At 41.9% G+C, this 25,965-nt stretch overlaps 1 protein-coding gene across 2 annotated transcripts in view; it reads left to right on the forward strand.

Annotated features, from left to right (window-relative positions):
* Positions 1–19,202, forward strand: part of gli2a (GLI family zinc finger 2a) — a 71,734-nt gene extending 52,532 nt beyond the window's left edge. The window contains exons 6-15 of one of the 2 annotated variants that reach the window (XM_051069880.1): positions 4,938–5,139; positions 5,441–5,639; positions 6,914–6,985; positions 7,524–7,634; positions 8,049–8,189; positions 11,070–11,219; positions 12,441–12,605; positions 12,931–13,212; positions 14,392–14,758; positions 14,948–19,202. In XM_051069880.1, coding sequence (XP_050925837.1) covers positions 4,938–5,139; positions 5,441–5,639; positions 6,914–6,985; positions 7,524–7,634; positions 8,049–8,189; positions 11,070–11,219; positions 12,441–12,605; positions 12,931–13,212; positions 14,392–14,758; positions 14,948–17,229 — 3,971 coding nt within the window. In that variant the 3' untranslated portion in view covers positions 17,230–19,202. The remainder of the gene's footprint in view (positions 1–4,937; positions 5,140–5,440; positions 5,640–6,913; positions 6,986–7,523; positions 7,635–8,048; positions 8,190–11,069; positions 11,220–12,440; positions 12,606–12,930; positions 13,213–14,391; positions 14,759–14,947) is intronic. The other variant, XM_018683084.2, reaches the window with a different exon arrangement.
* Positions 19,203–25,965: the final 6,763 nt, after the last annotated feature.

The raw sequence follows: 25,965 nt of genomic DNA on the forward strand, positions 1-25,965 counted from the left end.
AGTGAATTGCAAGGCTTATGGTTGAACCATGAAACACTGAGCGCTGCTGTGAAAAGTGTGCTGGTGGAAAAGTTGTGAATACATGCTACAGTAAAAGTTTTTTGACATGGTTACGGATCTTATCGGTCCACTTATGAATTTTAGGATTTACTGTTGGGCACAAATCAAACCAGACACTTAAAATACAAGAATTTATCTCCAGTGCATGGAGAAGACAAGATTTAAAAATGCTGCGGCCAACAACTACAGACTGCCACACACTTTGGGGGACCTCTTTTCATGTCCCCTGTTATAACACAAAGCTACCCAGAAAAATAATGGTTGGATTTGTCTTGTTTCATAAGATCTGTGAGCTGTTTGCTGGATTTTTCTTCCCACATTACCACATGGATGGACATGACAAAGTGCTGTTACCAGCATAGCTGCTCCAATAAATCAGTGTTGGTGTCTACGGTGTGTGTGAGGAGCAGACTGGATTAAAACAAACAACAATACATTTCATTCCAGGGACACTTTCTTAAAAATATCCATAAAAAATAGTTAAATCTGGTATTGTGGTAAATCTGCAAAGTAAATTGGCCCAGTGGTTAAAGGTCATTTCAGTTCTCTCTAAAAGAAGTAGTTTCTGTTCTTATTTGGAGGTGCAACACAGAAACACAGTCAATTTCCTCAGGATAAGTGGATTACAGATTATTTTGCCTTTTGAGGAGCTCACTGTGTCAGATTAGGTGATTATAGAGTCACTGATTCTCACCATGACTTGGTGAGAGACACCAACCAATAATAGTAATTATACCATTTCATACACCATACAGCCATATACTAGGCTTTCATAGTCTTCTTGTTAAGATGTCCTGAAGTGTCCCAGATCCTATGTCAGTTACAACCCACTACATGGAATAAAACAAGCAGTTGTCGTGTCCAGTGGTTCAGATCACAACGTGAAATCTCTGTCCAGACAGAGCCACATTCAATGATAATAACTAAAACCCTTCACTATCTGAACCCCTCATTTGCCCCTCTGAGAGAATTTAGGTTTGAGTCTATGTTAAATGATCTATGCTTATGCCTCTTAGTTTCTGTTAGAGAAGTCTTTCCATTTACGTTAAGCACAGAGGAGGAAAAACCACCACCCACCACCAGAATACCAAAGTATAAACAACAGGGCCAAATCTGTTGTTCGTGTTTTACAGGAAGCTGGACTCAGTCTCTGAACCCCAGTAGAAGTAAGATAGAAAAACATCCATAATTAAAAATCATGCAAGTATGGTTAGCATCAGTACTGATACACCACTACTGCTTGATGTGTAAACAGACAGAGATGATGATATTTAACATTGGTAAGCATTCAGAAAGCTGTTTTGTATGTGAGCGAGCAGGTATGTAAGGGGTGGGTGGGCAGAGAAATATTAGATCGGTTTGCAGGAAAATATTGAAGCTCCCACAACAAAAGCAACAGCCAAAGTAAATGTCTGCCATCCTGAGAAAAAAGAGATTTTATTGTTGATGCAGCAGGAGAGGGAGATAGCTCTGTGCACCAATGTGGTGGTGAGGAGAGAGGAGGTGGGCAGAGGGGGTTTGGTCCCTGCAGACACCATATACAAACACTTAACTATATGTTGGTTCATGAACACATGGGTAGAAGTGTGTGCATAAACACACTGACAAACACAACGGTGGCTTTGGGCTGGACACTGGGTGCTCAGAGAGGATTCTGTGCAAGCTCCCTGGCTAATAAAATTCACAGTGTTAGTATTAGTGAGATTTAGCAGGGAAAATAAACATTCTTGGCTAAGCTGGCTGAAGATGTGGAGGCATGGGGCCCTGCTGGCATCAACTGAGGCTGTGGTGTGGTGGGGCTGGGCAGCCCCCTCTTCACCCTAGACAAGGACAAGCCAAAGATTATCCACGAGGCCAACTGCTCAGGACACAGGGTTTCTGGTGATTTGTTCTTTATGTAAATAAAGACAGATGTTTTTAAATTTTAGAAGCCAGAGAATTGAAAACCTAAAAACCAGATTCACTCCCAAGCCAATAAACATATACAAGTCACCAGAGCCTTTTTAGTATAAAACTCCACTGTGGCATTTTATTGAAGTTGATGACCTAAAAACCACTCTGATTTGGATCCATAGATTAGCAATGCTACTAACTCCTCAAAGACCTCAACTGAAACCCCTCCAGCCCCCCATCACTCTGTGACCTGTGTATTTATGGTAGGTATAATATCTAAACCTTCTGCATTAAAATGTCTAAAAACAATCTATAATTTAAATCAAGGTGTTCAACTCAGCAGCAGCCTAGTTCAGGACTGCTCATCATTCAGTTGTTGGCTCCACTGTCTCCATGAATTCAAGATCTCTGATTTCTCAGAGAAATGAAAACTGCAACTGCTTTCACTCATAAATATGAATAAATCTGAATCTGAAGTTGTCAGTTTCAGATTTTATTTTCTTGCATCTAAAAACGCCAGTGTTTTTGATGTGACAGCCCCAGTTTTAGAATCACTATATTGAGAGAAAAGGCTACAAGCCAGTTCTTTACAGAGCCATGTAGTGACCCTCTACATGCTCTGGGCTGGTGCTCCTTCTGGGGATTAGTTCAACCCTCCAATTAAAGTGTTTTCATTTTCCACAAAGCCATTTCAGTAAAAACAGCACAGGCAAATACTTAAAATAATTACACACACTCACACACACACTCCTCACCCCTATCCTTTTATGTGCACACACACATATACCTTATGTGTGTGTGTGAGTATATATATATATATATATATATATATATATATATACACACACACGCACACACATAATGTACACACACTATCGTTTTTTTCTTCTCTTTTTTTACTGTATCAATGCATACTGGAGAGCCTGTAATTATGACTCTATATAAATCCAGATCCCACAATTACAACCAGCCCACGAGACAGTACACAGAGCAATGGCACGCGCACACACGCACACACACACACACAAAACACACATATACAATAGACACACACTCACATATATACTCTTACCCACACATGCCATATTACCACACACTGCTGTGCCGCCACTGCCTGTGCAACATCTGTTTTTTCACTCTGTGCCGGAACCTGCTCGCCCTTTCAATTATAACCACCACAAATAAAACACTCCTTTACCAAGTGGTGAGAGTTGTGTGTCCGTGTGTGTGAAATTTATTCCAGGTAAAATTAGGTTAGACCAAGGAACAAGACCGAGCTAAACAAAAGTAGTTTGTCTGCACCTTAGCAATAGAAAACCGAACATTATAGACGTTTAAACTTTGTTGCTGGAGGCGCTGAGAATTCTTCTGAGCTGAGGTAGATGTATAGATTGAGTGGGTGGTTTGAAGATCGAGGTAGAGGGCGGTGTTTTGGGCACAGCGCCCAGAAGGGTGAGACAGGCGGCAGGCTACCAGGCCACCAGGTTATGAGGACTGTTTCCTGCTTTATAAAGGGGTATATTAATACACTTATCTCCCATTAAATCTGTTGGCAAGGCAGCAAGTTCGCCTCACTGCAAAAACAGCAGATCATAGCAGCTGCATGACCCATATGGAGCAATGCATAGTTTACCAGAATGAAGTCCTCATTCACAACAATCAATGTTCCCAAGAAGACGATTGCCTGCTTCTTCACCCTCAACATTTTTTGCATTTCTCTCCTACTGCCTCCCTCCTTTACTCTGCTCCCAACCCTCTATGTGGTTAACGAAAGATGACACATTTATTTATTAGCCTTAAAGAGGCACATTCCTGAGGACCGTTTGTTGTTTTTGCCAGCTCTTTCATGCATGTCTCTGTCATCTCTAGCAGTCTTTTTTTTTCCAGACCCCCAACTACTGTTGTCTGCTTTCTGAAGTTCCCAGCAGCCTTTTAACCAAGTGCATATGCCTCTGCTTAATGATTCGCCACCTCCAAACATAACAGTTTTGGAAGTAAGGCCCCAGTTTATGGCTGTAGGTCTGGCATGGTGATTATGGTGGTGCCTGGATTCATTTGGCTTCAGGGGCTGAGTTTCACCAGCAGAGACTTGGGGATTGGCAACATATTGGCAGCAGTGGAGTTGACATGCAGTGTGTATGTTAGGTCACTGTGCATGTGCTGAGGTGTGTTGTGATGGGCCTATTATGAGTTTCCTGCCTCTCGCGCCTCTGATGATGTCTACTTTAAGACCCAATTACATACGTGCACAAACACACACCAGCCCTGCTCTACACAGCAAAGCAGCACCTGTTGGTCCCAACAAGTGACCTGTCTCTGTATCTGAGGGAGGGGTCTGGACATGAATGATGGACTCTCAGTATGTATGGAAAAACAAATAGCTTTCTCTTTAAGTTCATGGGAAAGTAGTCTCCTCCATCGTTTTCTTTTCTACAAGAAGAAGAAAAAAGTACAACAAGCAGGTCTAGCAGGAGGCCATGAACCCTACCTTTGAGAGTCAGCCTTGTTCTTTTTAAATGGTATTCTGAGATCAATTTGTTTAAATTGCCTCCTTTTAACTCGCCCAAGTACAGCGGTCTGAAAGAGATTGCTATCAAGGTAATTACTGAGAATGACTGAGGGCGATTCATTATGCATAAGAGGATGCGAAAGTTAAATAGGGGAGCTGTGTGTGAGAGAGAGAGAGATGCGGGAGATAGAGTGTAGCTTAGCATGGCTATGACCTCCACTAGAATGCTTGGGGCCAAATGTTTCTGCTAACATGGTCCAGGATAAATGCTGGTTTCAATTGCGACCATGTGGAGATTTAACAGAAGTACAGGGACTTTTCACATTCATTCTCCAGTCTAGTTAATGTGAGGAATGCCAGCAGTGTCTGAAAGATATTGCACGTTACATATCATATAAATTTGTGTTAAAGTTGTTCATCAATGTAGTGATGCCTAAATAGATGACGACGCAGCTTCTATGTCTTTTGTTTCCAGTGTCACGTTTTTCCAGCCCACGGTTAACACCCCGGCTGAGCAGGAAGAGGGCACTGTCCATCTCTCCACTGTCAGATGCCAGCATCGACCTGCAGACCATGATCCGCACCTCACCCAACTCCCTTGTGGCCTACATCAACAACTCCCGCTCCAGCTCAGCTGCCAGCAGCTCCTATGGCCACCTCTCAGTCGGAGGGATCAGGTATGTACATGGAGCCCATGCATACATAGTGTGCACACACTAACAGGCAGATATACACTTCTGGGTATGAACTTGATCATCAATCATTTACACCCTAAAACATTAGAAAATAAGGCCCAGATTCAAAAATACCAGCGTTACCCTTTAACATTAAATCATCACATCTAGAGTAAATAAAAAAGTTAATAGAAAAAAAGAGTTATTAGAAACGTAGTGGTGGTTTTATTTGAACACTAACCAGCAGACAAAACTCAATTCATAATTCCCACAGGATAACAGTTTCCTTTTCCCTCTTTCCCAGCCCCTCGTTCAGTTTTCCTCATCCCATCAATCCAGTGGCATACCAGCAGCTGTTGTCCCAGCAGAGGGGTCTCAACGCCTTCGGCCACACACCTCCTCTCATTCAACCTTCACCATCCTCTTTCTCTGCTCGCCAGCACCCCCTCACTGCTTCGCCTATGTCCACCTCCCACAACAGCTCCAATGCAGAGGCAAACCAGGTAGGAATGAGTGAATTTCTACGGATAAATGTGTGACTTGTATATTAACATACACACAGATTCAAGTGGAAATACCCTTTCTCTTTCAGTCTTTACCTCAGTTCCCATTTGTGTATGGCTGTTGTATTGAGGCTTTCGCAAACAACCTCCAAAAAGATGATTTTTCACTTTCATATGATAGACTGGATTTGCTGGAGACGACTCATGCCATAACCTTACAATCAAACTGAACTGCCAGTTCATTCAGCTTCCTTAATCAGTCGTATAGATTATTGGATAGATATAAATATGCAGATTTACGAGTTGTTATTCAGGTAAGGCCACTTAAAACAACCTGTACATCTTAGTCAGTCATTCACACTCTCATTTTTCTGTTACCATTTTTCTGGCTGTGGCACAGGAAGATGACATACCCATTCTTAATTTCACCTACAAAGCTCCAATTGTCTCAGTTGTTTTGTCAACCAAACACGCAGCCTTCAATGGCAACAAATCCGGAACTATTTAAATCACCAGAAAAATTATGATATATGGGCAGCGACTCAATAATCTTGAGGGTCTGGGCTAAGCTTGACCTGACAAATACTCTTGTTTCAAGAGCTGGAACCAGCATGTTCTGCTCCATACGTGACATAATCATTTGCTTATCAAAATTTTATGTTGATCAACTAATCAACTAATTTTTTGACACTTATTCAGAACTGAAGACGAGTTGTACAGTAAATATAGTTTGGATTTGTTGTCATGAATGAAGAATTTTTGTAAATTGTGTCTCAGGTCAAAAATATGCAGGAGACTCCCTCCCAGCTCCATCTGTCTTACTTCCTACTGTCTCCTCTGTCTCTCTTTATCAGCCCACTGTATACACCACAGCCACTCGTAATGTAAACTTCCCTCTCAGTGAATCACTCCACCTCACACTGCTGTCAACTGTCTCAAGCACAGTTTCAGCACAGTGTCTACTGACACACACCAACAGTGTCCAAGACACACCCCCCATTCATACACAAACACACAGTCAGCTTCATTTCAACAGTGATCAGAAACATATTTCCCTTTTGGTCTCCAGCCACTGCATGAATCATTGAGGCCCCCAGAAACGCTCAACGCTGTAGCGTCTGGGTGGGATTAAGAGACCCCCCTCCAATGTTGGACACCCTCCAATGAACCTCAATGTATACACACACACACACTCATTTATATTTTTCCTTTCTTTTCATCTCCATTAGAGCTTCAACAGGCCTTTTGAGTCTTTGTCTTTCTGTCTTGTTTAGAGTCTGTTGGCAGATCAAAGCCCCTTCCCTCCCCAACCCCCGACCCTGTCTCCTCCCCACTCTATACCAAGGGTAATAACTCCTCTTCTTTCATATTTTCTTGTGGGTTTTGCGATCATAAAGCAGTCTAAACTGTTTAGTCTTGGTGGCAGGTCCTAGTCTGACTTATGGGCCGTGGTGCCTGGTGCAACCGTGACTCCTCATATCTCTTTGCAGCTGATTGTTGAGCCAAAAACAATTGCATGGCATCTTTGCGACTTAGTTATCTGATTCCTCTCAGTCGCTTTCTGTGATGACCGTGTGGAAAGCAACAGTGGAATCTGGTGGTTTAATAAATTGAATGAATGATTAAATTAATAGGTAAGGAAGTGGAAAGTGGGAAGGCTAATGGATGCTCAGACAGATGAATGAATAGGTTGGTGTATGTTAGAATTAATGGAATGATTCACTGATTATGAATGAGTGGGTTGGCACAGAATGCATGAATGGCAAAAGAAGCATAGTTAAGATCCATGTTACTCTGCCTCCTTTTCTGCTTCACAAAGGCATTAAGAAAGTCATATTCATTGCAGTACAAGTGTGCCTCTTCAACCCTGTCTGTCTCTTTCAGAATGCCAGTGGAGACCCAGCAGTGAGCAGCACAGTCAACCCACTGACCACTAAGAGATCAAAAGTTAAGACAGAAGCAGAAGGTCCGCTGCCTATCTCACCAACTTCTCAGGTAAGGCAATCAAAAAATAGCTGATATAAGTACAAAAATTTGGGTCTGCACTGACCTTCAGAAAATCCTCATCAACCACACAGATTTTGTTGCTGTATCATTTTAAGTTCAGCCTCTGCAGGAGGAAAACAGTCCTCTTTTTAACTGCAGTTGTTAATTTGGTTTCAATTGATTACAGACAATGAATAAAAATGCAGCTTTAATTAATGACAAAAGATGCTGTCACACATTGAGCTTGAGCAGCAACTCCTTACGATTAAGAAGAGGAAAAGATGCAAAATAGCCCAGACTGCTGGATGCAGTCTGTTTCCTTTTTTTTTTTTTTTTTTTTTTTTTTTTTTGCATTAATGGATATGTACATCTATACAGTCTGTTAGCTTCTCCCTGATGACAAGTGCCATCCCCTTTCTCCAGGACCATGGTGGAGGGATTTTGGACTTGAGTGAGGATCTGGATAAAGACGAGTGCAAGCAAGAGCCTGAGGCCATATATGAGACCAACTGCCACTGGGAGGGCTGTACCAAGGAGTACGACACCCAGGATCAACTTGTTCATGTGAGAATCAGTCTTGGTGTCCATGGCCCTGTTCATACCTGGCATTAATATGTGTCTTGGGTGATCTCTCAACAGTTGAACAGCTCTAAGTACATCAGTCCACATCCAGTGACCGGAACTCACTTTCCTATTCTATATGCAAAATATCACATATATTATTTCATGAACTGCAATGAACTTCCTGTGCCTAGTCTGCCATAAATTAAAAGAGGAATTCAAAACAATACAGACTGGGTCTACTCCTTGGAGTGTTCCATGCAAACTAGATCATACCCATAATATATCTCTATAGGATTTTCAAAAATTTCAGACATCATGGACAAAGACAGCTTACGCAATGAGAACCAACTGAGTGAGTATGTATGAATATATTCTGCAGAGGATGTCTCTGTGGCTCAGGACATATTCACATACACGCTGCTAAAAAAAAAGTGTCAGACCATCTCTGAATTTGGTCTGAGCGACTGGATCCTCAATTCATTTTGGATGCATTCACACCTGTGACTAGAGCAGTCCACTTGTGATTTGATCACCAAGAGCTCATGGTAATGCCAGGTATGAACAGGGCCCTTTTAGCTAGTGTAGAAACTTACTGAATTGCAGACACTGTTGCACTTTTTTATTACAGCCCACTGACAGAATATAGACCTTGAAACATTTAAATCTTTTCTCTGACATAGTGACGGTAAACTGAATATCTTTGATGTTGGAGTGCTGATTGGACCAAAAAGAAATGTGAGGATGTCACCTCAGGCTGTGGGAAATCTTACTAACTAAACTATTTTCAATAATAAATCTAAATGATTATCAGTTGCAGCTCTATTCCACTATGAAAAACAGAAGCCGTCTAACGTCAAGTCTCGCAGGCATGTCTCATTTTGCTAATCTGAACCCTGTTCATGTCATCAGTATTATTAGTTTCCTTCACTTTAGTGAAAGTAAATTCCAACCTATGTCATCAGAACTACTGCATTTTGTTGTGTAAAAAGAGAAAAGTTCAAACAACTCTGCCACTCATTAAATCCATTCTGATTCAGTTCAGTCAGAAAGCAGTCCAGTAACTGATCCTTTCCTGTTAGGTTGACACACGCAGCATTAATGAGCCTGCTGGCTCTTGCCAAATTCAAGCCCAAGCCCTGCAGCTGTGCCCCACCAACCCCTCAGCCCCATGACCCCTAACCTCTCACTCCCAGCAACACCCCCAACCCCTAAAGCCCAGAGGGCTGGCCATAAATCCATCGTCATGCCAGCAACTCTGGAGTTATGGAACCTCATGCCCCCCTTTCAAGGCCAACTTCTCTTCTTGCTTTCCACTTTCTGACTGGATCTCAGTCATTTCAAAGCAGTGGCAAGAGGGGCATGTGTCAGGTCCACAGACACAGAGACTGATGGGTTGTGGTGGACAGCAGGAGTCAGGACCAGAGTTACCTTTAAGAACTTTTGCCCCAGCTCTAGCCCCTTAACTACAAACTCTGTGAGTGCTTGCCAGGATTAGCGAGTCAGTGGAGTGGTGGTTTTATCTGGAATGTGGATGGACAATGTGAGGCCAACACATTCCTAAATGTGCTTTCCATCAACTTTATAAAAAATAACTAGAAATCTAGGGGTTTAAAATCCATTCTTACAACAAAAACTCTTGATGCCATCTCCCTAAGGACATCCAGGGTTTCACACAAAGGTTCTCACAATATCATCAAAAAAAGCACACACCTGTGGGTTTTTTTGGCTTCTGCATAACCAAAGTAATCCTGTTTAAAGAGCCCCCAAATTATGGATTTGCAGTAGTGTGTAACCTGAAAATAGAGGCCTGCACTTGGGCCACACACTTGTTTCCATTCCTCCTCCTTCACCCAAAATAGATCTCAGCAGAATCATCGACCGCTGAGCTTTTTTACTGGTGAAGACCTGGCCACATAAGTGGAGCATTGTGGGCCTGGGATGTCCTCAGGAAATGAAGTGGTTCCTCTGGGTGTGTGGATATTTGCATGTGGTGAACAGGATGTGTTGTTCAAGTGTGTGTCTGTTCAGAAACATTGTGTTTGTGTGCACAATAAGTGTGTATTTGTCAGCAGTTTAATAAAGCCTGTTGCATCTGAGGGCATAATTAAGATAACTGAAGGTACTGTGGGCAATGTGTCATTCTTTTGCATGTCAACACGGTGTAGTAGGAGTGACAAACTCCCTCCTCCAAATTAATGATTTTAACAAGACATTTTTCAAACATGTTGAAGGTGCAATACATACTGGAATTCCAGTACAATTTATCATTTTGTAGTGTAGACAAATTATTTCAAAGAGAATTCTCAAAGATGTCACATTTAGGTTTACAAGTTAATGTGTCTGAAATTACTGCAGCTAATTCAAAATTTTAATCTTAAGCATTGTACAGGAATGTTTGCATCCCCCACTGACTTCCTGATCTGTTAAAAGTGAGAAGAATTGAAGATAAATACAAGCTGGTCACAAAAATCCTCTTCCTGATCACTTTTACTGATATTCTGAGGAAGTTCCTCTTCCTTGAGAAACTGACACACACAGATATGCACAGCCTGAAAAAACAGACAGAGCTTTTAGAGTGATTGTCTCATGTTCACAGATGCATAATAACTGTCAGCCATAATGGATGGTCACTCAGAACATGTGTGTGTGTGTGTGTGTGTGTGTGTGTGTGTGTGTGTGTGTGTGTTCGTGCATGGACACATGAAAGAGGGAGAATCATCTGGTGGGAAAAGACAAGAATCTGCTGACTCATTTTTATTAACACATGCTGGTATACACACTCAGTGTTTAGTCACTGTTTTAACATCTACAGCCCTGTGTCACAGACACGTTGTAATACTTTGTGGTAATTGAATCAAATTGGATTTGTTTTCTCCCCAGCACATCAACAACGACCACATTCATGGTGAGAAGAAGGAGTTTGTGTGTCGCTGGGAGGAGTGTTCACGGGAGCAGAAGCCCTTCAAGGCTCAGTACATGCTGGTGGTCCACATGAGGCGACACACCGGGGAGAAGCCTCATAAATGCACAGTAAGAACCTCACGTCACTATCAAACACTGTAGTGAACTGTTTACTATCTGGTCACTAGCTAGTCACTGCATTTTAGAGGTACTTCACCAGTTAAGTATTACATTTACTTAAAGGTTAGGGACAGATTAAAAAAGAAGAGTCAAGGTTGAAGGTTAAGATATCCCAACTTTAAGCCAAAAGCAATGGATTTCAGAGTTACCATGAAGCAACCAGCACTGACTTTAGGTTTACCCTCCCTACCAGAATGCAGTCATTTTTCAAACTCCACCCATCTAGTTTGTTCCACAGGCTTTTTGTTTCTGGTCCTTGCACTGACTGATCAACTGGTTAACTGGTTAACTAGAAATGGAACTTGGATGTCAGCCACATTAGCAGCCATACAGTCTCTATCCTACAGCCCTTCCCTTTGCCTCAGGAAAAAGTGATTTTAAAAAAAGTTCATGTGATTTTCTTTGTGCTTAGAGCCAGTGATATTTCCTTGTCAATAAATAATGTTGGTCTTACTGAAGCCTTCATTTGCTGTGTGAAGATCAAATTGAGGGCCTGTTTGCTCGGCTTCAAAGCTCGCTCACAGGCTCTTATGAATGCATTAAAACAGATGACTTGTAAAGGAGAGCGTTAAGAAAGCTGATTGACAGTGTGGGCGTGTAATTAAAATCTGCAGACTAGCATGGGGCCATGGGTCCTTATTAAGACCCCGCTGTATATTCTCTGCACAAATCCCACGTGTATCTTCTCATAACACTCTTAACTCCCCGTTAGTCTCATCTTTTAAGCAGGAATCTTCTGACTTTTGTATCCCATTTCTGAGCTACTCTAATTTGATTCTCTTTTAATTTCAAAGCCAATTACACTCCCAATAACTGCTCAGAAGGAATACCAAATTATAGCTTGTACATTACAAGTGAATACAGAGGCAAAACACAGACTTGTCTTTGTCTCAGCAAAGCACACTAGACAAAGAGCTGTACCACACCTCACACTTAGTTTAGATATTTCACATAATAGCCCTTTTTACAAAAGTGTAGCAGGGATCTGCTTTTGTGTGGCACGCCACAGTAGGTGGGCAAGAGTCCAAGAGTAGATTACATTTGAAAACTGAAACACACAGAGCTTTTTTGTTGTTGTTGCCGGGCTCTTTTCTCTAACCAGCTGCAGACAAAATTACAGCACTCAGGCAGTCTCACTGTCTGTCTTTCCATCTGTCTGTCCATCTGCAGTTTGAGGGCTGCTCCAAAGCTTACTCTCGTCTGGAGAACCTCAAGACCCACCTCAGGTCCCACACTGGAGAGAAACCGTATGTGTGTGAACATGAAGGCTGCAACAAGGCCTTCTCCAACGCCTCAGACCGGGCCAAGCACCAGAACCGCACACACTCAAATGAAGTATGTTTACATACAGCGATCAACTGACAATGTTTTCTTACATGCTGATATTTTGTGATGTAATATTGTATTTGCATCTTTACTACAGAGTACATTGTGCTCTTAATTTGTATCTTTTTAAGATAATATTTATTGTACAGGGCAACATTAGGCTTCTGAAAATTTCTCCTCATGTAGATGTATTTTTAAGAATCAAATCTTCATATGTTGTGGCTTTTCTGTGATGAGCTTTTGTATTGTATACTAATATTTTCCATCCACATCTGAGACGGAGTCATAATCCCTTCCTTCCACAATAAGAATTGTGTCAAATCCCTCTTGGCAGAAACCATATGTGTGTAAGATCCCAGGGTGTACCAAGCGCTACACGGACCCCAGCTCTCTCAGGAAGCATGTTAAGACAGTCCACGGACCAGAGGCCCACGTCACCAAGAAACAACGTAGCGACGCTCCTCCAAGACAGCAGCCACCCAAAGGCAACGGGGAGAATGAGGCAAATTCCAAGCACAGTGCAAGAGGGGTGGACGGCAAGATTGAGGCCAACAGCACCTCTAGAGGAGTGGAAGACTGCCTACAAATTAAATCTATCAAGACAGAGAACTCTATGGTGTGTCCCGATCACATACATTTAAAATAAGTCACCCACACATTCTATAGTTCATGAAAAATTTCTGTGCAGGAAAATCATTGTTACATTGTTGGGATTTGATTGACTGCACCTTTGAGGGAAACTGCCACATTCAGCACTTAAAGTTATCTGTGTCACCTATTAGGATAACATGATGACATAATTGCATGGCTTTATAACAAGCAACAAAGAGAGCCACAAACTTATTTCCTCACTGCCTTTACTAACATTCCTCTGAGGTTAAATGTTTACTGCCAGCACTGCCTGCATCCTTCCTAACTCATCTCTTTGTTGCTTGAACTTGCTTCTTTCTTTCCTTTGTATCCTTCCTAATGGACAGACTTCACTGAGGTGAGCACTCAAACTGTCTGTCTTCTTACAACTAAGCATGGGAGATGAGTGAATGTGTGCTCATGTTTATTCTTGCATGATATAAAACAGGTTGCATGATAATCTATTTTCACGCATTTATAAGAGCTCCTTTGTATATAGGATGCATGTGTGGAGACACACGCACTTAAACTTTCCTTAAACTGGATTTTTTCTGTCCACAAGATCACTGTGAGTAGCCTTAGCTGTCTGCTGATGATAAAAGTCATTGTCACATTAATATTCAAAGGCTGGGGCTGTTTTAGCATTTGTGCTGAACAAATAGTGCCAGCATCAAACTGTGATCAAGACTTTAGTTCATTTTGGGCCAGTCTGAATTACTGTTGCCGCTGGATTGTTGCTCACAGAACTCATCTATTATCCACTTGTTTTCTTGTTGTAAATAAATCAAACCCATCAATAATTTATGAGATTATGAAACTATAGTCCTACATTAGTTATTACAAAACACCATTACAATCAGAATTTTTAAATCTGGTGATTATTTAATATTGAAGAATACATAATGGACTTCTCTGAACTTGGCAGGAGACTGTAGCTTGTAATATATATTTTTCTTCATTTCTATTTTTAAATTTCACTTTTTTCCCACCATTTTCTTGTTTTTTTGCATCATAGCGTATATAGCAGAGAGCATTGTTATCAGTGTTACCAAGGTTTTGGCAGAATATTTATTTACTAATGATGAACTACTATTATTTACAATTAAGCTTCTACTGTGTGAGTCATTACACTTACTTCAAATTCCTCCTTGTTGTCATCCTCTAGACATATCAATCCAGTCCTGGCGGCCACTCGTCATGTAGCAGTGAGCCATCGCCTCTCAGCAGCGCCAACAACAACGACAGTGGGGTAGAGATGGCCATGCACAGCGGGGGCAGCTTCGGGGACCTCAGTACACAGGATGAGTGCCCCATGGTTGACTCCACTGTTCCCGCCGGGGGACAGCAGGGAGGGGTGGGGCTGCAGTTAAGGAAAGCCACGGGTCCTGGTAATGGGGTAACCATCAAGCTGGAAAACATCAAGAAGGAAAGGCTGAAGACAGTGAGAGACTCCTGCCCCTGGGTCAACTCTGGACCACAACCACCACAGGGCCATCGCAACAGCATGAAGCTGCCTCCTATACCTGCAGTCGGTAAGTATGGAAGGTTGAGGAAATGTGTGCTGTCATTTTTAAGGCAAAGTGCTTTAAAATGAGGTCCAAGTAGTGCAAGTCCAATAAACAAAACAGCCATATACAGTAACTTTCATCCTATAATAGTAAATAATTGTAAATATGTCATTAGTTGGTGTCATATATAATAATGGTTCTTGTATCTGCCAGGTTCCCTGCTGGAAAGCTCCAACACAATGAGTAACCTAGGTGGTCTGCACCCCAGCCAACGCATGGGGGACCTGTCTTCATGTGAAATAACACTGCTAAACCAGCTGAATGAGCGGCGTGACAGCACCACCAGCACCATCAGCTCAGCTTACAACTTGAGTCGGCGATCTTCCGGCATTTCACCATGCTATTCAAGTCGTCGCTCCAGCGAGGCGTCCCAGTTTGGTGCTAACCGCCATAATAATATCAGCTCAGCTGACTCCTATGACCCAATCTCCACTGATCTGTCTCGCCGTTCCAGTGAGGCCAGCCAGTGTGGAGGTGGTGGTGTCAGTGGAGGAGGTCTCCCAAGCCTTCTTAGTCTGACACCAGCTCAGCATTATCGGCTCAAGGCAAAGTACGCTGCTGCCATTGGTGGAGCTCCACCTACTCCTCTGCCCAATATGGATCGAATGAGCCTGAGGACCCGCATGGCATTGTACAGTGACTCCCAGGAAGGCTCATCTCATCCATTCCATCAGCCACCCTCTGGAACTGCACCCCGGCGATGTAGTGATATTGGGTATGCCACCCAGAGCATGATGCCCCATGAGGTACCAACCAACCTTCCTCGCCGTGCCAGTGACCCAGTGCGTCGTTCCACACTTGACCATCTCTCCTTTCCAAGGGTCCAGCGTTATAACAGCATGAATAGCATGAACCCTGTGAATGGTCCATCAGCTGCAGAACGGCACCAGGCACTTGCTATGCAGGGCTACACTCGTTCTGATGGTAGCCTGCAACGCTACCCATTTGCTCCCAGACCACCTAGCATTTCTGAGAATGTAGCCATGGAAAACATGGCAGTAGATGGGATGATAACTGGGGAAGAGCAAAGTGGGGAGGATGATATGGTTCTTCCAGATGATGTGGTGCAGTACCTCAGGTCCCAGAATTCTGGCCTCTTGGGTCACAACTTGGGGCAAGTGGACTATCATTCCAACAATCAGACTCAGGGCTACCAGACAGGCATGGCGCCACCAGCATCATTTTATGCACAGAGGAGGATGGCCATGGTGGATACCACCATGACTCAGTCTGTTCAGGATCCTCCCTTCTCAGCACCATCCGACAATATGAAAAAGAATAACATGCCAGTGCAGTGGAACGAGGTGAGCTCGGGGACTGTGGACACCACAACCAAGCTCTCCAGACAGCAGCAGCATCCTATTAGGGGAAACCTAGCTGTTATTCAGCAGAGGAACAATTTTGGATCCTTTCAGGCACAAGGTCAGGGCCTGGGCAGCAACCAGCAGGTAGTGCCTATGAGTCAGAATATGTCTATGCAGGGGTATGCAAACCACAACGGGCAGAGGCTGATGAACATTACCTACCAGCAGAATCAGCAACAAAGACAAGGCAACAATGTGAACTTTAGTGAGCAAATGAGTCCTCAGCAAGGGTATGGCCAAGAGGCAATCCCAAATTCTATAGCTGGGAGCACTAGCATGAGACCTACCCGCAACAGTATGGTAGATCCAGAACTGCAAAGTTACAGGGCAAGGACACAGGCTGATGGGTATTCTCATGTAACACAAGTAGATCAGAATCAAAATTGTAATGTTCTCTCCCAGCAGCAGCAGCCCAATATTCATAATGGAGGCAGGGCAATGTTACAACCCCGGCCTCCCACAGAGCCTAAGTCTATTGCCAGACAACACATTGGGTCTAGCATGAATACCCAACAAAGCCGAATACCCAAGTCAACTGATTTGAGCCACAGTCGTAGTAATGACACCTCAGAGGCGAGTCCAAAGAGGCCCAGTGGGTCAGTGACCCACAACAGTAACTCTGAAAACCCAAACTCTGCTATGTTTTACACAGGTCAGATTCATATGCTTGAGCCAACTTCTGTCAGCTTTGATACCCCCATGTCCCCCTGTGCCAGCCAGGCCCCTGCCAGCAACAACACTGCAGTAGCCAACATGGCCTCACCGGGGGTCAACCAGGTCTCCAGCAGTACAGTGGATTCTTCCACTGGTGGATCTGGTGGCACGGAGCATGCCCAGATTGACTTTGACACCATGCTAGATGATGGAGACCACTCCAGCCTAATGTCAGGCACCCTGAGTCCTGGCCTTCTGCAGAGCCTCTCCCAGAGTTCCTCACGTCTGACCACCCCTCGCAACTCTGTCACCCTTGCGTCTGTACCGGCAGGGATTGGCAACATGGCCATTGGTGATATGAACTCCATGCTCACAGCTTTGGCTGAAGAAAGCAAGTTCCTCAACATGATAAGCTGAGAGCAAACACCTCACCATCCACCCATTTTTAGCATTTTTACATCAGGAATATATGGACTACAAGAAAGCACTGATTGAACAATGCAAAACTGGTTATTTCATAAATGTTTTCATCATTGTCCATAGCAATATGCTTACCTTGTAATATTTGCCTCAGATTATGATATGTCACATTAAGAAGTTACTAGTAAGGACCATTTTCTATCATCATTTGTTAAAAAGCCATACTTTTAGCTACAATTATATGGTAGACCAGGGTATATACATGCATCTACAAACAAATGCCATTCAGTATTTACTGGCGTAAAAGCCCTTTACAAATTGGTGCACTGAAAGCAGTTCACATAGTGCCTTGCTGAGGACATCATGGTTGAGCGTCTGAAAAAGAGTTACCAGGACATGGACATGATATGTAGAGATCAGATATTATTTTCTCATGAAGACCTTTATGTATATAGATTATACTGTATGGTACTTAAAGTTATGCTATAGACTTCTGACGTTTGAACTAGGGCTGTCAAAGGTACAATAACACATGAACACCTACCATTAATTCAAAAAGGATGATAAATGTAATTTTTGAATTTGCCTTTTTTAAATGACACCAATAATTTTTTGTGAAGATTACAAAATATTCTCTCAAGGCTAAGCTACAATTTGCTGTACCTTCTAGTATGTGACCAATTCAATATATTAGATAAGAGACTCACAGTGATAACCTGGAACACACACTACAGAAAAGTTATGAAAATGAATAAGAGAGGGGAACTTTTTATTGGTGATCAGGTTTGAAACTATCACGATTCAGAAGGACAGCTATAGTGCTATGTATTTTTTTTTTTAGAACTACAGTTTATTAAGCTTTTCATTTCACTGCTGAACATGCTGATGTTTAAAGCATTGAGGTTGATGAACACAGGGCCCAACAATAAACCTTGCATGTTGAAATTGATACATGCTTATCATGAAAATACTGTAAACATTAACTGTTGTTGCAGTTTGTATGCACTTAATTCAACTATCTTGCAGCAGAAAAACTAAGCAAAGAGGTGTTACTGTAGCACCCTGTCTTGTGCATTTACTAGTTCTGTATTGCTGAGTCTCAAATACACCTAGATTTTGGAATAAAGGTTTATTTGTGAACAAACTTTACTTACATCAGGCATAGTGAAAATATGTTTTTATGTTTGTTTAACTGTCAACATACAGTAATACTATTCAAAATGGAAATGTTTGCGGTTTTTAGAAAATGAAGCATTTGACAGCCCTAGTTTAAACACATGGTTGTAAGAAAATTATAGTACACAGATATTAGGTGCTTTTTGATCATGGTTGAGCTCTTAGGGATGGCACTGATGAACACTGAACAGACTTCCTTCTGTTCCCTCTGGATCAGAGGCAATAACTCTCCGTGGTCCCATCTCACAAGGGTAAATAATTGGAAAGGACAAGGATATGCCCCTGTGTTAGTCTATCAGGGCACATGAACCCCTGTGTCTGATGAAGAGTATTCTCTAAAAGAATATACAAGTACCTCTGTGTGTTCTCAGTAGAGATCCAACCCTAATTAACACATTCATACCGCCTCCCTTCACTACAGCCCATACCTCCCCTGGGTTCTGGATGAACTGCAAAGAGTCTAGGAAGGGACTCCAACTTTGATAATGAAATCCTACTTCTGACAGGATTGGTGAACTAACCCTCCAAATTCCTCAGTTTTATCATGTTTGCTGAATTTCTAAGTAGCCTTTCAAATGTTTGTGTGTATGCCACCATTCACCTTTACTATGCTCAATGTGTGTTGATTTGTATGAGTGTGTATATAGCTTTTGTACATTTCAAATAAACTATCTTCTTTTTTCTGTTTAAATCCCCTCATTGTATCCTCTTTGAAATCACATGGTCTGTGGTCCCCGAAGGCCATGTGACAGTAAGAGTAGTATGCTACAAGTGAAATCATGTTTGGCATGCTCTGAGACTGCTGTCAAATACAGTGGTAAGGGCAAGCACCAGTATACTCACTGTAACTCCAGTGGCCATATGTCTGAAGGGTACAGTAAAGCTGACTCTAGGCCACCAGATTGAATGATGTCCAACAATTTCTGTCAGTTTCCAAAGAGGTATGTTTGTATGTATGTGACAAATAACTTGAGTTGTTAAAAGGAATAGTTCCTTCATCCACATGGTTTAGCATAGTCATGACATCTTCAAGGCAACATTATACATCTATTTTACCTTAAAATAACAGCTTCAAAATCTTTGCGATGGTACACTGACCTGTAATTGGCAGAATGGTGCCTCTGTTATTCCCACTTCACTCCCTGAGTACAAGTTTTTGCCCTATGTAACTTTGGTAAGCAGGTACAATCTTCAATAACAAGTGCGTAACTGAGTCATTAGCTTCAACTGCTGGAATCAGCACCAGCAAGCTCAAGAGTAACTATGAACTGTAGATGAGTTAAAAAGACTGAGAAGTCTTTAAAAACCAGTGTTCAACTCCAATATTCAGCAAGGACACCTTGAAAATATCAAGACGTCTAAACAGAGTTTAGCATGTTTGTCACAGTGAAAGCACTTCACAGTTCTGGAGGCTGGGGATCATGAGGAATATATACTGCCATGTTATATACATGCCATCAGCCATGTTTTCTGTACATGAAAAACACTTAACCGCTCAGAGTCTATGCAGTCTGACAGAATGAATTATCATTTCAGCTGTTGCTGACCAAAAGTTACATTACATTGCTTTAAACTTGTAAGTTTTTATGACCACTTTGGCATAAAGAATATACTATTAACTCAACTACAGTTGTTTATAGCCTAGTATAGCAAAAAGTAGTTAATAGCTACTTTGCAATTTTTGTATGCAAATGATCAGCATATAAAATATAATTAGGGATGCACCGATACCGATACCAGTATCGGGTATCGAGTCCGATACCCTGTTCCTGTACTCGTACTCGTACTCATAAAACTGTTCCGATACCACAGCCCGATTCCACTTTACGGCAGCGTGACATTCACTCGGGCAGTCAGGTGCTAAGTGAGAGCACGGAGGAGCAATGTCGGCGGAGGGAGGTATTTCAAAGTGGATGATGTTGACTAAAGTAAAGCGGAATGCAAATTATGCTCTGCAAAGCTGTCTAGAAGAGGGAGGAAAGCGAGTACTTTCAACACAAGCAATCTGATAAAACATCTAAAAAACCAACACGATGCCAAGTTCAAAGCGTTTGCTAATAATGGCAAACAGCAACAACCAACTTTGCAGCAAAGAGACAACCCACGTGCAGTGAAAATAACAGAGGCTCTGACCCAGTACATTGCTCTTGATGACCAGCCATTGTCGGTTGTTGATAATATGGGATTTAAACGTCTTCTCAGCGTACTGGAGCCGAGGTATGAGATCCCTAGCCGACACCACATCACTGACAGAGTGTTGCCAAAGCTACACAACTTTGAAGAAGAAGAGGCACATCCGCAGCCTGTTGCGAGACATTTCGGCCCTCAGCTTCACCACTGATATTTGGACGAGCAGCGTTAGCCCAGTGTCCCTCATCAGTTTAACTCCACAGTGGATTGACAAGGATTTTACTCCGCGAAGAGTCGTCCTGCATGCAAAACAGTTTAGGGGTTTGCACACCAGCCAAGCCATCGCAGGTGTGTTTGATGACATGCTTCAGACATGGAGTTCCCTAAAAGTTCTGTTCATGTTGTGCTACGTGATAATGCAAAAAACATGATCAAAGCCATGAGTGGTGCTGGACTCTCGAGCCTGCCGTTAACGAGGGGCTTTTAGCACAGAGGAGCGTGGCTGATGCTGTGGCAGTTGGATGGAAGATATTTGGACATTATAAACATTCCGCCTTAGCTTACTCCTGCATGGCATTAATAAGTACTCGTATCGGTACTCAGTATCGGCAAGTACTCGGATCAGTATCATATTGGTTTGAAAAAAAGTGGTATCAGAGCATCCCTAAATATAATGCATTCCTTTTAAGTATTTAAACTACCCAACAGTATAAAAAGAAGTTTGAACATGAGTGACTATTTGCTGTTGCTATGACAATAAATGACAACTGATGTTCAATTCAATTCAGTTTTATTTATATAGCAACAAATCACAACAAAAGTCATCTCAAGGCACGTTTCATTTTTGTCCTTACCCTAACCCTAGAGAAGGGAACAATCATAGCAGGAACGTGTCTGAGAAGGGAATGGTTTTCACTCCGAATGATTATAGTTCATACGTAGGGATTCCCCTGAGAAACCGATGAAGTAGTAGCACCCAAATTTTTTGCCAAATTCCAACTCAGTAAAACAGTAAAACAAGCACATCCTTCCCTTCAGCATTCCTTTAGAAGCTCCGCCCCCCAAACTCGCGGACGCGTACAGCCATGGAAACAGACTCAAACAACAAGCCGGGGAGGAAAATGGCGAAACATTGTGTGTCCGCTTATTTACAGCTGAAGCAAACAAACATTATATAAAATCTAATCAGAGGAACGACGTGCACACACAGATAAAACATCTGCAACATAACAGTGTAAAAACTAGCAGGAGTTGGGTTGTTACAGAACTGCAGTGGCTGAAGACACCCCTGTAGATTTGTACTATCACACTGTGCTCGCAAACTTTTGTTTTCGGGTCCAAACTTTGTAAGAACAAATACCACAACAATAAACAGATCACTTAGGTTGTGTGTTTCATCAGCTGAAGCAAAGCTAACATGTAGACGGTTTGTCAGAGCTAACAGAGCAGCTAACAGAGCAGCTGCAGACAGATACTCTCAGCTCTCCTCCTCTAACAAACAGGACAGAACAACACTGAGCTGCTGACTCTGTAAACACAGTAAACTAATGTTACTCACCTGTCGAGCAGAAACACAGCAGCGTCTGTTTTCAGGCCTCTCAGCTCCCGGAGGTCTCTCCACCGCTGGAAACCCGCTCTAATGTTAACCCGGGTCTTCTCCCTGATCACAGCCTTTCTTTTTACATTTATATTCCTCTGTCTGTTTCCTCTCAGGCTGTTTATCTGACATTACACCGTCTCTGCTCTGAAACGTTAGCATGCACCGGACTGTCCGTCTCCCGCTGCCTCCCACCACCTGTGCACTGACGCCATGATTGGCTGGAATGAACCACACCTGTCCACCTCATTACATCCCGATTACTGAGCCAGAGCTGTGTACAAACACTTCGCACAGACAAACAGGGCAGTTAGCGGACTGTGTAGAAAAGCTCACTGAATGTGAATAAAAGTGCATCACGTCATGCTAACCCGACCTTTACCGCGTTTAACCGTTAACCTGGCGTTAATGCGTTAAGATGGCGAGCGTGTTGTGTTGACGCGTTGTGACGTGTTGACGTGTTTGAATTTGGGTTCAACCACTTCATCGATTTCTGAGGGGAAACCCTACATATGCCTATAATCACTGCAAGAGAGAAAGCAATTCCCCACTCAGCGTACCTTTTATTAATTCAGATATGAATAATGTTGAAGGAACTGGGCTTAAGAAATAATATAAACTATGAACTAAAATATGGGAAACATTTTTTTTTTTTTTTTTTTTTTTTTTCATATTTATTATTGTCCTTCGTGGGATAAATAGATCACTGGCATTGGGACAGTCTCATATAAATCCTCTAAAAATTATTAATGTCATTAACTCAATTTTTTTTAACTTGCTTCTTTCTCATGGCAGAGAGAAACTATAACAAGCCTTACTTGACTTTTGCTGACCAGTCCAGCCTGGTTAGTCTAAATAACTGACCCTCCAGGTATTTTACATCTTAACCATCTAAACCAGCCTCACCAGCTGGGCTTTGTTGGTCAGTTCAGCCAGCTGGTCGGTCAGCTTGACCAGCAGACACCAGTTTATTCTGGCTGGGTGACCAGACATACCCAGCTGACCAACTATACTGACAAACCAGCAAGACCAGCCTTGTAAATCCAGCTAAGACCACCTAAAACCAGCATCACTTTAGCTTGTCTATATATATGTATGTATGTGTGTGTGTGTGTGTGTGTGTGTGTGTGTGTGTGTGTGTGTGTGTATTCTGTTATGTTGTGTTTTGTTTTGTTTTTTTCTACCTGCACTAATTAACACATTATGTGTCATTTGTCACATCTGCACAAAAACTGAAGTGTGAAAACAAGTAATTGTTTTTATGTAGGATCATGTTCTCAGTTACTTGGCCAGATGCAGTAACATTAGTTGTTGGTCAGTCTCATCAGAAGGTGGTGATATAGGCTACATATCTATAGAAATCGCAAACCAGAAACAAGTTGTCTCTCTGCTGCCAAAATAACCTTAAAGAAGAGGCAGAACCAAAACCAGCTGCCTTGGCCATTAATGAGAGAAAAATGGAGAGAGGGCTTCAGGAATTATACTACCTCAAGCAAGCGTAAAAACTTTTTGTGCAATTTTGGAAGGTTTTTTTTTATATGTAAGTGTCAGAGAGTGGTAATGATCTTGACATCTTGCTGCTGGCAAGAAAATGATCAGGTACATTTTCCAAAATGTCTATTAACTGTTCAGTGCTGCTTTTTTATTTATTATATTCAATTATATGAAAGTGGAAAACAAACCTCTCTTTTACTTCTCTTTTAACTCTATTAATCCAAACCATGTTACTGGAGGATGAATGAAAGCAAGAATGAAAAATAATTCTTCACACTGTTGTAAATACCTTTTTTTTTATCTATCTTAACTCTTTGCACATTCCTTTCTGTTGCCTTAGAGTCAGGTGTCTTTAGATTGCTATATGATAACTGCAGTGCATATGTATTAATAATAGAGGAGCAACATTTGTTTTGCTTTGAAGCCCCATCTTTCGTCTGTATACATCAGTGCATGTTTTTTGATTCTCTGCTAATGAGTAGATAATGTATAGTGTTCATTAAGTATGCTTTTTATGTTTGCATGTTAGAGCACTCAGGGCCACATAAAACAGGAAAATGAGAGAGGAAAAAAAAACAGGGCAAAGGAAAGGACATGAAAAATCAGGAGAGAAAGAGCTGCTGTAGAGAATAACAGAGCAAAGTCAATAAAAGGTGTGACACAGGAGACTACATGTAAAGTAAGGGGATGGGGGTATAAAAATATATATAATAAAAACTGGAAAATAAAATAAAATATTCAGAACACTAAAAGAACAACAACTAACCTAAACTAACTAACAGCCTTTAATCTGACAGCCAATTCAACTGGGGTCTGGTTAAAAGTGAAGCACAGTGATTGCTTTTGCCACTAGAATTCCTCATTCTCTTAGAGGAAGGACGGGAGAAAAATAGCCTCAGGGTAAGTGAGGAGAACAAGAGGTTAGTGAGGCAGAAATGGATGTATGGACAAAGCGCACAAATGAGGAGAAATGGCATGTCCCAAAGGACATAACTTCATACTGTAAGAGAGCACAGACATTCAGTACAATGCATCTACATGTGATAAAGTGATCAACCAGATTCCACAATACTCAACACAAAATTTTGGCTTTGAAATAAAGACTGAGATTTTAACAGGTTGGACACTTGCCCTTTAAGTTTGTTATGTTTGCTACAGCAACAGCACTTGTGGCTCTGAAAGCTGGGGAACATGAACTACCAGTCTTGGCTGCAGAGGGCGCTATTGCTTAGCAAAGTTAAATTTGGTTGGTTAACGAACAAGATAGCGCAGTGTGAGCAGCAGCCTGTTGCAGCAGCTCCTGAGTGTTAGTGTCATTTTTCTGTGTTTTATTGGACACAAGATGGAGACATTTGAGTCAGTGAGGGATTAGAGATCACTGAACAAACTGCTCTCCATTATGAACAACCCATCCCACTCCCTTCATCATACATTACAGAGACAGTGGAGCTCATTCTCCAACAGACTCATTCAGAAAATCATTCCTTCCATTCTCCATAGCTCTATACAACAAGTCACCTGTGTGTGACAGGTGAACACTGCCACCTGTACATACGTTTTGAAAGTATTTATTCATTAACACTAGCACATATTGTTGTGAAGTACATATTCAATACATTTTTTTCTCTCTTTCTACATATTCCTACCTGTATTTTCGACATTCTCGACATTCACTCAGATGAAAATTGCACATAACTATTTAATTGCAACTTAAATTATTTTCCTGTATATATTTTTAAGAGTATTTCTCATTTTGCTGTTGTCACCTGTTGTTCCTGTCTCTACCACTGTAATGCAAGAATTTCCCTCATGGGATCAATAAAGTACATTTATCTTATCTTATCTTACCTTTAAGTCTATCCCTTATCAGTGTGTTCAATATCAACATTACAATTGTATTGTAAATTATAAGAATGCAGTTCCCATTTAAAGCAGCACAATCATGGAGGTCTCATTGTTCTCTAAGGTGTCAAAGATGTGGAGAGGGAGGGAAAGGGAAGCATCCTGTCTTTACCTGAGGCATCATCTTCCTCTCAGTTCAGCTGTCTCTAAGCTGACCAGTGTCTCACTGTATTGGTGTCTGTTAAGTAGAAGGCATTCAGAGGAAGTCAGCTGTCGGCTGGTGACATTCACACCCTGCACCATTGCTACAACCAGACAAAATAACATGTATCAGAGGGGCAGGGTTGTCAAGTGGATGAAAGACTGCTATCCTCAGCTGATCCACACTGAACAAATGTAATCTGGAAAGCTTCTCATATACAGTAAAGTGCTCATAGTTTTAAAGTAGTAAGATTTTACAGGCCCACAGTACAAAACAATGTGCACTACTCTGA

This window comes from Lates calcarifer, linkage group LG1 (genome assembly GCF_001640805.2).
Source record: "Lates calcarifer isolate ASB-BC8 linkage group LG1, TLL_Latcal_v3, whole genome shotgun sequence".
Classification (NCBI taxonomy): Eukaryota; Metazoa; Chordata; class Actinopteri; family Centropomidae; genus Lates; species Lates calcarifer.